At 54.6% G+C, this 11,807-nt stretch overlaps 1 protein-coding gene across 1 annotated transcript; it reads right to left on the bottom strand.

Moving 5' to 3' along the window:
- Window positions 1-371: 371 nt before the first annotated feature.
- LOC136154629 (melanoma-associated antigen 9-like) lies at window positions 372-1,067 on the bottom strand. Its single transcript, XM_065916832.1, has one exon. It carries the CDS (start codon window positions 1,065-1,067, stop codon window positions 372-374), a length of 696 nt encoding a protein of 231 aa, XP_065772904.1.
- Between the last annotated feature and the right edge of the window lie 10,740 nt (window positions 1,068-11,807).

The following is an 11,807-nucleotide window of genomic DNA, read 5'->3' as shown; positions in this document are numbered from 1 at the left end:
TCTTGCTTTTGAACTGTGTTACATCAAATACACTCGAATCAATTATCATTCACAAAGCTAAGATATGAAAGTTTCTTTAGCCTTCTTTGAAACCAAACCTTGAAAAATTTCTAAAGAAAACAGAGATGAATCCCCATGTCATCATAGAGAACAGGAACCAAAAGATGCTACAAACTGGTTCCCCCTACTAGCCCGGGCCCTCACATTTTAGAAAGCTGACTACCCCCCTCTTTAACCACAGAGAGAAAGAACAACCTGGCTGCTGCTCTGTCCCAGGCCCCCTATTCCTCCTCCCTCGCATCTTATGCAGACAGGAATGGGAAGGCCCTCAAAGCCCTTGGGTTGACCGTGAGCATAAATGCCATGACTTGTCACTTGCTGGTCTCCACATAGGCCCGGGGACCCCACAGGAACTCATAGCGAGCAGGGTGGCTGTCAGGCACCTGCTCGTACCGCAGGTATCCCTCCCGCACCCACACTTGGGTCAGAAGCTCCCTGGGCTCCCCAAAGAAACAGTGCTCACTCCCAACATACATCCCCATCTTGCTGAGTGCTCCCCAGACCACCTCCTCTGGGGCCGGGTCTCCAAACCGCATGATCATGCTGAGGACCAGCACCAGGAAGCCGGCCTTGGGCAGACCCACCCCATCGCTCAGCATCTCATTGCAAGTGAGGCCCAGGATGAGGACCAAGATGTAGGTGTGCTCCGCTGGGTCCACCTCCTTCACATCCACGCCAAACAACAGCTGCAGGCACACTGAGACCTCCCTGAAGACCACCGGGAAGTGCTCCTGGTTATCCCTGAGGACCTCATTCAGCATTTCCGTCTGGGAGGTCAGCTCCTTGGCTCGATACTTGAGGAGCAGGAACTTCATCAGTTTACCTATCATCCTATGCAGAATTTCTTGGGGCAAGGCCTCCACAGGAGCGGAGGAGGATGCTGGGGGGTAGGAGGCCAAGTGGGATGCAGACTCCCCCACCTCAGCCTCCAAGAGCAGCACCTCGACAGGGCCCTGGTCCTCGCCTGGGTCCTGAAGGCCTTCTTCGGGTTTGCTGAGCTCACTCATCTCAACCACGAGCGCAATGCCTGAGGTCAAACAAGACACGGAAGTGAGGCAGAGGTACAGATGGGGACCAAGGGCCTCTGGGAGAGAGGAGGTGTGAGCAACCTGGGCTAAGAAACACATCCTGGATGGTACAACACAGGCCACTTACAGATCTCCCATTGAGGGGTTCTCTCAGACCTCACAGGAGTGCTCCTCCTGGGAGGCCAACCCCTGGCTACCCAAAGGAGGAACGGAGGTAACTCCCAAGCAAGTCGCCAGCACAGCCTGAGATTTCCGGGTCCAAAAATGTGGGAGGAATTGGGGCTTTCTGGGGCCCCCCTATGTTCTGGGATAGGGAGCCTCTGGTTCACTTCAGGTCACCCACTCACCTTGATTCCTGATACTGCCTGTCTGAACTCAGGACACAGGCTTCAGACCTCTGCCTTCGCCTCCTGATTCCTGGAGCTCCTGGGAGAGAAATGGAGTTGACATCTAAGGGCTATACTGTGGCACAGCCCTGGGCCTTCTGTGCTGGTAGGTGGGGACGGACACTCGGGTTACACCCAGTTGTGTTGTGGGTACCTTGTAATGCTCACCTTTCCCCTGGCATGACCTGGACCTACCCCTTTGGAGGAGTAGAAGGAAACTCAAAACAAGACACAAGCCTGAACAGAAAGCACTGAGGGGCACCACATGCGGCCGCACCTGTCCAGGGTCTCGCGAGGGTCCTAGGCTGGGGAGATGCTCGGTCCCCAGCTCCTCCTCACGTCCTGCCTGGCCTCCAAACACTCGCCACAGGGCGGGGCTCTGTTCAGTCCAACCTTGGGGTTGGGGAGTTCAGCCCCTGCCAACGTGAAGCCTCCAACTCTGCCCGTAAAACCTCACCTCCCGAGTTCCCTAAGCCAGGGGTCAAGAAACTGCTCACCCTGCTCACCCCACTCTGGGCCCTGCAAGACCCTCTTGCAAGGGTCAAGATCCCTCCATGTTGGGTTCGAACCGCCTCAATCCTTCCTCACATGGAGCCTGGACTCCAGGCAGGACTCGCGTTTGTCCCGTCCGCCATTTTGAGACCCCGCCACATTCACAAGGCCTCCAGTCCCTCTGAGACCCACATGTGAGGAAGTCAGACAGACCTAGTGTGCTCTTCTCACCCCAAGGGCTCCCAGGACCGACTACAGGGAAGGGGATCTGTAGGGTTCCATAGGTCCTCACCCAGGTTACTTAGAGTCCTCCTTCAGGAACCTCAACTTGCCTCCGCACAGGACCTGGATTCTCGCCTCTCCGCAACTGAAGCCCCGCCCCTTATACCAGGACCCCAGTCTCCTGAAGACCCGGAGGTCAGGAAGTCAGCTCATGCCTGTGGCGCTCATCCTGCCCCCACGGTTGCCCTGGACTGACAACAGAGATGCGCTTCTCTGAGGTCTCCTCTGATTAGGGGTTCAGGGTCCTCTAATCCCTCTTCAGGGTCCTCAAGGTCTTCAACCCTGCAGGACCTGGGACTCGGCCCCCCTGAGGCCTCGCCCCATATGTGAGGTCCCCAGTCAGAGACCGGGATGTCAGGAAGTGAGACCATGCACTTTGGGCTTATCGTATCCCAAATTGGGCAAGGACCAACAGCAGCTCCAGGATTTTCTGAGGTCTCCTCTGATTTGGGTCGAGGGTCCCCTCAGTCTTCCGTCAGGGTCCTCAAATTGAAACCCTGGAGGAGCTGGGCTTCTTCCCTCTGCTCACTTGAGGCTACACCCCCTTTCCCAGGTCCCCAGTTTCTCTGAGACCCAGATGTCAGGAATTGCAGCATGTGCTCATCCACCCCCTGTGCTCCCTGTGATTTCATGTGAGCGTCCCGTCTCTGATCAACACAAGGGACATGCCCAGATCTGCCAGGGCTCAAGATGAGGTTCCTGAGGGAGGATGTAGGAACCCCACAGATTCCTGACCCTGCTGTCAGCCCTGGGCCACCCTGGTGGTGGGATGAGCGCTTGGCAGCCTCTTCTGACTTCCGCATCTGTGTCTCAGAAATATTAGGCAATTGGTAGAAGCTTCAGGGCCTCAGATGGGCAGTGGGAAAGGCCTTCTTTCTTTTGAGAGTCAAGGTGAGGACACTGAGGAAGGACAGAGGGGACCCTGGACCCCAGAGCAGAGTGGGCTCTGGGAGGACATTGGGTGGATGAACGTATGCTGCATTTCCTGACTGGGTCTCAGAGAGACTGGGGACCTGGTATGGGGGCTGACTTCCTAATATGCAGATATCAGACTGGTGTCCTAGTATACAGAGATGACTTTCTGACATCTGCATTTCAGAAAGACTGGGTTCCTGGTATGAGGTTTGGGGCGTTTTTAGGGGAGAGGAGAGGATCTGAAGTCGTACCTGGAGATAAGGTGAGGTCTCTGAGGGAAGGCTGACGGGACCGCAAGTGAAAACTCAAGGAATCCCAAGATAAGACTGATGGAACCCCACAGATCCCTGCCCCTGCCATCGGCCCTGGGAGCTCTCAGGGTGAGAAGAGCACACTAGGTCTGTCCTGAGTTCCTGACATCCAGCTCTGTGAGACTCGGGACATGGCTTGAGGAGCAGGGACTACGGTGGGGAAAGGACCGAGATTGGTACTCCTGGAAATCAAGGTGAGGACACTGAGGGAGGACTGAGGGTAGCCAGATCTCAGAACAGAGGGAACCGTGGTAGTCCCTGGGCAGGTTAACCTCGTGCCGGATGGCCTGACAACCCTGGCAGAGAGACTGGGGACCTCTTGAAAGGAGGGGAAACTCCAAATGGCAGATGGGACACTTGCAGTTCTTGTCTGGAGTCTAGGCTCCATGCAAGGAATTTAGGCATTTAGACCCCAACAGGGAGGGATCTTGGCCCTTACAAGAGGGTCTTGGAGGGCACACAGTGGGGTGAGAAGTTTCTTGACCTCTGGCTTAGGGACCTCGGGAGGTGAGGTTTTTCAGGCAAAGCCAAAGGCTTCCGGTCAGCAGAGGCTGGGGTCCTCAAACGCAGTGGAGGACTGAGCAGACCCCCGCCCCTGTGGTCAGTGCTGGGAGGGCAGGCAGGACGTGAGGAGGAGGTGAGTACCAAACATTTCCCTAGCCTAGGCCCCGCAGGAGACCCAGGGCAGATGCAGCCGCACGTGGGCCCCTCAGCGCTTTCTGTTCAGTCTCAGGTCTTGTTCTGAGTTTCCTTACAGGCCCCCAGAGGGGAAGTACCAGGTTGTGGCAGGGGAAATGTAAGCACTACAAGGGAGCTCTAAGGGGACCTCTCACCACACAACTGAGGGGACCTCACAGTATGCACCCCTCATACCCTCAGAGAATGCTCAGGGCTGTGCCACAGGATAACACTGAGGTGCCCCCTCCATTTCTCACAGGAGCTGTAGGAACCAGGAGGTGAAGACAAATGTCTGAGGCCAGTTTCCTGAGGTCAGAGAGCTGAGGAGGTCTAGGCAATGCCAGGAGTCAAGGTGACGAGGGTGCCCTGAGTGGACACCAAGTGCTGCCCATCCCAGAACAGAGGGGACCCCCAAGGGCCTAATTCACTCTCCTTGTCAGTCCCAGAAATCTAGGGCTGTGCTGAACACACTCTGGGGAGCCACCTCACATCCTTCTTCAGGTAGCCAGGGAACTGGCCACTCCAGAGGCATGTCCCTGTGTCGTCTGAGAGCACTTTTCAAGAGGAGACCTGCAAGTGGCTTGTGGCCGCCCAGGGTGCAGTTCTCATGTGCGGCCATTCACAGGCCATCTATCCACCACCCAGGCCCATTGTCCCCATCTGTCCCATTTGCCCCCATGCCTCACTCCTGCCTCATTCTGTAGTTTCATCTCGGGAATCATGCTCATGGTCGAGATGACTGAGCTGAGCAAGCTCGAGGAAGACCTTTAGGACCCAGGTGAGGCCAGAGACCTGGAGAGGTGCAGCACTCTGGGGCTGAGGCAGGGGAGGCTGCATCCCCCTCAGCCTCCTCCCCCACAGTCTCCTGCTCCGCCCTTGTGGAGGCCTTGCCCCCGGGAGCTCTGAATGACCTAGTGGCTAACTTGATGAAGTTCTTGCTCCTGTAGTATCTGGCCAAACATCTGACATCCCAGGCAGAAATGCTGAAGAAGGTCCTCAGGGATAACCAGGAGCACATCCTGGTGGTCTTCAGTCAACCTTCAGAGTGTCTACACGTTGCCGTTGGTCTGGAGGTAAAGGAGTTGGACCCCGAGGAGCACATCTACATCATGGTCCCCACCCTGGGCTTCACCTGCGATGTGATGCTGAGCAATGGGCAGAGCCTTCCCAAGTCTGGCCTCCTACTACTGGTCTTCAAACTGATCATGCAGAATGAAGACCTGCTCCCCTAGAAAGCAGTCTTGGAAGCACTCAGCAGGATGGGGGTGTGTGTTGGGAGTGAGCACTGTGTCTTTGGGGAGCCCAGGGTGCTGCTGACCCAAGTGTGGGTGCGGGAGGGATGCCTGGAGTACCAGCAGGTGCCTGACAGCCACCCTGCTCGCTTTGAGTTCCTGAGGGGTCCCTGGCCTATGTGGAGGCCAGCAAGTGGCAAGTCATGGTGTGTGTGCTCAGCATCAAACAGAGGGCTTTGAGGGCCTCCCCACTTCTGTCTGCAGAGGCTGCGAGGGAGGAAGAATAGGCGGTCTGAGCCAAAGCAGCAGCCAGGGTAATCCTTCCCTCTGTGATTGAAGAGGGAGTAGTCAGCCTTCTCAGAAGTGAGGGCCCGGGCCAGTTGGGGGATCCAATGCACAGCATCTTTGGGCTCATGTTCTCTACAATGACATGGAGATTCATCTATTTTCCTTAGAAAATCTTCAAGCTTTGATTGTTTTCCCAAAAGGCTAAATAAAGTTCAGTGTCTTAGCTTGGAGAATGAGGTTGATCACTATGTGTTTGTGCTTACACAGTTCAAGAACATGAGTTTTGCTGTTTTGTAAGAGATTGGAAACTCTTCCATTTTGTTTTGTGACCCTGAATGGGACACAGTGGATTTGGAATTAGAACCGTTTCAGAAATGTGAGCTTGTGGTGGAGTGGTGGAGTCGCTCAGTCATGTCCGACCCTTTGCGACCCCATGGACTGTAGCCCACAAGGCTCCTCAATCCATGTGATTTTCCAGGGAAGAGTACTGGTGTGGGTTGCCATTTCCTTCTCCAGGGGATCATTCTGACCCAGGGATGGAACACCGGTCTCCAGATTGTAGACTGACGCTTTACCGTCTGAGGCACCAGGGAAGCACTAATATTAATGGGGCAAGAATTAGATGATAAAAGTAATTGCAATGAATTCATCCATCTGTCCTTGTGTGTCATTCTCAAAAACTAAATTATCTTTATTCGGGTTTGCCTGGGTTATTTAAGGAGTTAGCAGACAATTAATCTGAGGTCCCTGTTCACTAGCTCATATATTCCGAAGACCTTTATGGAGTATCTGCTCCAGGAAAGGCCATTTTAGGAGTGGGGACACTAGGAGAAGCAGGACACACCCACACCTACAGCAATGGTCTAGGAGCCGCAGTCACACAAGGAAGGTGGAGAGACCTCCCCTAGTAGCACTGAACAAGGCAACACGAGGTAGGGCGGTGGGGCTCCAGGAGGAGCACTTGAGTTTCAGCGCCTGAGCCAAGGTGGTTTGGGGCTTTGGAATGCTGGGTTCCTTTGTGGGAGGTGGTCGAGGAGAGGCAGGGAGGTGGCAGCCCTCAGAATTGCAGACAGTGTGTCTTCCGGGTGATGGCAAAATCTGAAATGGATCATTGCTGTAAGGTGTCCTTTTGCATCTTGGATAAAGCACAGAGAGGAAGGAAGGGGTCCTAACTCTTGTCACATTGCTGTTGATCACAGGGGCAAAGGAGATGTTTTTTACCCCACATCTGCTAGGAATCCTGCAGAAGTTTGGTCGCACTCCCTTGAAGTGGTGCCCAAGAACTGCATGGAACAACGCGTTCTTTCCTGGCCCCGGACATCCAGAACCCACGGTGTAAATTAGCTTTCAATTATCTTGATTGTAATTGGCCATTGTAATCAAGGACTTGACCTTAGTTGGGGCTGCAAGAAAGGAAAGTACTGTTTTGGATGGAAGACCAGCTAGGGCAGAGGCAAAGAGTGGATCTTGCTTCTATTTCCTGGAGCAACTTGGGTCCTGTTGGAACACTCCTTCACACCCAAATTTAACAAGTCTTCGATGGAAATGGGGCTTGCCCGGTAACTCAAATAATGAAGATTCTGCTTGCATTGTGGAAGACCTGGGATGGATTCCTGGGTCAGGAAGACTGCCTGAAGAAGGGCATGGCAACCCACTCCAGTATTCTTGCCTGGAGAGTTCCATGGACAGAGGAGATTGGCAGGCTACAGTCCATGGAGTAGCAAACAGTCAGATACAACTGAGCTACTAACATTATGGTCCACTATGGTCTAAGTTGCAAAGTTTCTTAGTTTTATTTGTGAAACATCTTATTTGGCTGACTAGGTATCCCACATCCTATTGAGGTGCACATTCTCGGACAAGCCCTGGACCACAACGTAGCCAACCCCTTCCCACAGTGGAGAGTGGAGGACAGTCTGGGGGCAACATTGTGACAGATTCCTGCCCCGACATCATAGAGGCAATGGAGTCCAGGCCCTGGCAGCTGCATCCCGTCTCTCAGGTGCATCCCAGAGTCCAACACATGGGCTCCTCAAACCGCCTGGCTTCGCAGGAGAAGAACTGAGGCCACGGGGCTTGGGATCTTCCCAGGCCCACGTGCTATTGAGGGATGAGTTGGGTTCAGAGCCCTGGTCTCAATTCCTCTGGAGCCCCCGCCCTTCTGGCCCACTCCAGGCCACAGGCAGACCTTCCGTCTTCTCACACCTTCCCCTTCTCAGTGCTACATGATGCCTCTGAGATGACAAAAAGCAGGCCCATGGATGGAAGGGGATGAAGAGAATCAGAAGCACTGTGGGGCTGCTGTGTGGTTTGCTGAGAACTGACTTTGCTGGGGGCCAGCATCTCTGTCTAATCCCAGTGCTTCCCGCCAAAGGGCGGAGCCCTGTCCCTGCTGCTGCCATGGGGCGTCCTGCCCAACTGCACCTGCCAGGCTGACCAACTCCTCACCGAGCAGGAGGGATGGAGTGTCTGAACTTATGGCACCAATGCCCACTGGGATAAGGCCCCTACAGGCGCCTCTTCAGATACAGGAGGGAAGGTAACACAACCCTCGAAGCTCCAGGTCTCCCCAGGCCCAGTGAGGGAGGGGAGCAGCTGGAGGGCCTCTGGGCTGGGGACACTGGGGCAGGGATTCCAAGCACAGGGGCAAGAAAGTGAGGCTGAGAAAGGCAGGCTTTGGAAGTCAGGAGGGTTTTTGTGTGCACAATACGGGTGTCCTGAGCCTGAGCTGAAAATACTCCTCAGTGGATGCAAACCCACTGCCCGGGCCCATGTGGTGCCTGGAGGAGGGGGACCAGAACAGGCAGCTCCCTCAGGACCCAGGGATGAGGAGGGGCCCTGGGTAGGGTGGGGTTGTGAGCAGGAAAGCCCACAATAGCCAGGCTGCCCACAGATAGCACGGTTTTCCGTCCCCTTTGGAGGAGCCGTCAGATGAGGATCACAGCTTCCAGGGTCATGTCCCAGTCAGATGAACCAACCTGATGAATCCTTTATCAACCTGTTTAGGAGCTCAAAGGCCAGGGAGCAAGCCCAAGTCAAGGCCTGTGAGCTCCATTCTGGCTGCCAGTCCTCAGGCTGAGTGCCTCTGGGAGAGCCTCTTCCAAATACTCTTAGCTCTCCCCTTTCAGACACCAGGCTGTGGCCCTCTCACGGCACAAATGACCCTGCTGAGTGGCAGACCAGGTGCACAGTGCCCTAGGGTACTCGACACACATAACTTTCCCAGGTGCCTGTCTGTCCCCTACATGGTGATTTTGAAGAACAGTGGCCCACAAAGGTCAGAGAACATGCACCTCCAAACCCACCGCACCATCATCCATATGCAGTGAACACAGGTGACTCTCACTCAGGTTGTGTCCAGTCCCACACCCGTACTCTCATGCATTTTCAAATATAGGTAGTAAGGAGCTCCCTTTGGTCACATCTAGCTCAGTTACTCAGACATGTCCCTGAGAGTGAGTGTGTGTAAAGAAGGCCCCTTGGAAAACACCTAACCTGTGAGCCAACAAAATCATTCAATGTTCCTGCCCCCTGGGTAAGGGAGAACTGGTCCACAGTGGTGGTGGGGACAGGGGCATTGGCGGAAAAGAACAGAGCTGGCCTCGGAGAGGATCAGTGAAGTGCCTGTTTTCAACAGAACAGGCTGTATCTTGAGCCCCCAACCAAGTCCTTGAAATGGCAGGTAACCAGATATATCGAAGTTGCACATGGGAGTCTAGGACCGGGGGTGGCAGAAGCCCAGCCACCCCACTGTCCAAAGGAAAGAGAGCATTCGAGGCAGCCTCCAGCGAGGCTGAATCCGAGTCTGAGACTCTGGGAATGGGATGGGAAAAGCATACACACAGATGTTCCCAAAGTGATGACTCTAGGTCCACGAGAGTGGTCTTTATGGGAATGAATGGAAACTGAAGACAACAGCCTGTGATCTGCAGCGGGATGCCATCTGGGGGTGGGCAGAGCTCAGGAGGCTGTAAGCTCAGCAGATCCCTTGGCTGTGCCCTACCACAAAGCCTCCAGGGGAGTGTGTGTCTGAGGTGCTTGGGGAACAGTCAAGTGGAAATTGAGGTCACACCCACTGTGCTCAGGCAGGGCCCTACACTGAGGAAAGCTCGACCTGGGGGGTGATCGGGACAGGAAACAGGACTCTGACTTTGGGGCTGTCTGAGTGGAACCTGCCAACTGGCAATACTAGTCAGAAGAGACCAAAGCCAGAATAGGGACAATGCCTGGGGACGAGGGGGACCACCAACTCAGGCTAGGCCAACCAGCCCACTATGGACTCCATCTTCTGGGAGGGACCGTCAACAGGGCCCCATCTGGCCCCTGGTGTCTCTCTCGGTGGTAGATGAGCCAGGACTCACCAGGTCCTGCCCCTTTAGCAGAAGGCAGCCACAGGCCTGCCCGTTGGAAGGGGAGGGGTGGAGCCAGGGGCATGGTTCTCAACCGGTCCAGGGCTTGACCACCTGAAACAAGGTGCATGGCAGCAGATGGGAACCTTTGCAGGCAACCTGAAACACCCTTTTCTGTACTTTCAGACAGGAGATAAGCTGGGGATCACATCTCAGTCCCCAGATCCCCTCTACCACACGGGGCCATGGCTGCTTCTCCACATCACCTGTGACATCATGAATCAAGTAAGGAAGTGGACCACTTAATTGGCTGCCTGGCCCATGACCCATATTCTAGAATCCCCAGAGAGAATTTATTAGGCGCTACCACCCTTCCCTGAGGCCCTTCTGCCCTGACCATTCACGGCTTGGGTAGAAAATGCTTCTGAACTAGACTGGCTCCATGGATAATCAGAGTTCCAATGAGGCACGTGCAGCCCCATTTGCCCCATTCACTGATGGAGAGCCCGCAGCAGGGCCACCCACATCAATGTCACCAAGATCCAAATGTGGATTCAGAGGAGGCTTTGGAGAAGTGGCGGGACCAACCCAAGAGCCCAGATCCCGGTTCCCAAGACAACCCGCCCCACAGGGCCCGAACCCAGCAGCAGCCAATGAGGAAGGGAACAATGCCATCCTTGCGCTGTCCTTCCCCAGGAAGCTTGGGATGAGCTTGGAGGATGTGGCCTTCACCTCTGTGCACGGGAATGACAAGGCAGACATGGTGGTAATTGAGGCAGATCTCTTCGAGACGGAGGTCCTCCAGCACAGAACACAGACAGGATCTTCAAGATAGCATCAAAAGCTTCATCTACGAACTGAACCTGCATGGGTCTAGTAAAATCCACCATTCAGGTAGCTCTGCAGGGTAGAAGAGGATGACGGTAATGTAAAAAGCCCTTCTGGGGAGACTGGATTAGACAAGTCAAGTGCTGGTTGGATTTCAATTTCCAGGAGAACTTTCCTCTCGTGAGAATGTGGTTAAGGTAAAGGAGAAAGCAGGCCTTGTCGTGTTTCACGAATCCCCTTAGACAGGATCCACAGGGGTGACTCCACACTCTGAGAGGCCACTTGATTTCAGGGAGTCCCCATAACACCTGCCAGGAATGAGAAGACCTTGTTTCCATAGTTCGGCAAAGTGGGGACAGTGGTGGGAAGAAGGGCGGTGAGGAAAATCTATTCTCCCCCACGATGGCTAAAGTGATTCATCTCCTTTCAGATTTATCACTACTCCAAGTTCCAGAGAGACAAGCCTCTCCTCCTGCAGAACATCTAGAGGAAATGCGACCCCAGAAGAATGCTCAGCCTGCCACTGGCAAAACAGCGACCCCAAAGAGAAAGAAGCAAGCAGTGGTGACCAGATGTTCTCCTCGATTCCATTGCTAGTGCACCGAAGAGTCTGACAAGCAGGTCGAGAGGGTACCTCAACTGTACACGGAACCCTCGGCCAGCACTATTTGTGTTCAGTGGCCTTTGGTTTATGGGCAGTGGAGCCCGGGGGTGCAGGTCAAGCCATCTCCTCAGCAAGCAGGGCTGCCCCAGTGGAGAGGGTCCATCCAGCAATGGCATGTCTGTAGCCCCAGCTACTGCTGGGAGGGACGGCGCATGGGAACTGCCCCAGAGGTCCCCAAGGTACCCAGATTATGGTTCGGTGATGATTTTGTACAACAGCTATGATTCCATCATGAGGGGAGCCATTTCAGTTGTGGCACCAAACTAGGCTGCTGAGGCAGAGGAGGAGCAGGAG

The sequence above is a fragment of the Muntiacus reevesi genome, chromosome X (genome assembly GCF_963930625.1).
Source record: "Muntiacus reevesi chromosome X, mMunRee1.1, whole genome shotgun sequence".
NCBI lineage: Eukaryota > Metazoa > Chordata > Mammalia > Artiodactyla > Cervidae > Muntiacus > Muntiacus reevesi.
The sequence above is the reverse complement of the archived record's forward strand: the minus strand, read 5'-3'. Positions and strand labels throughout refer to the sequence as shown.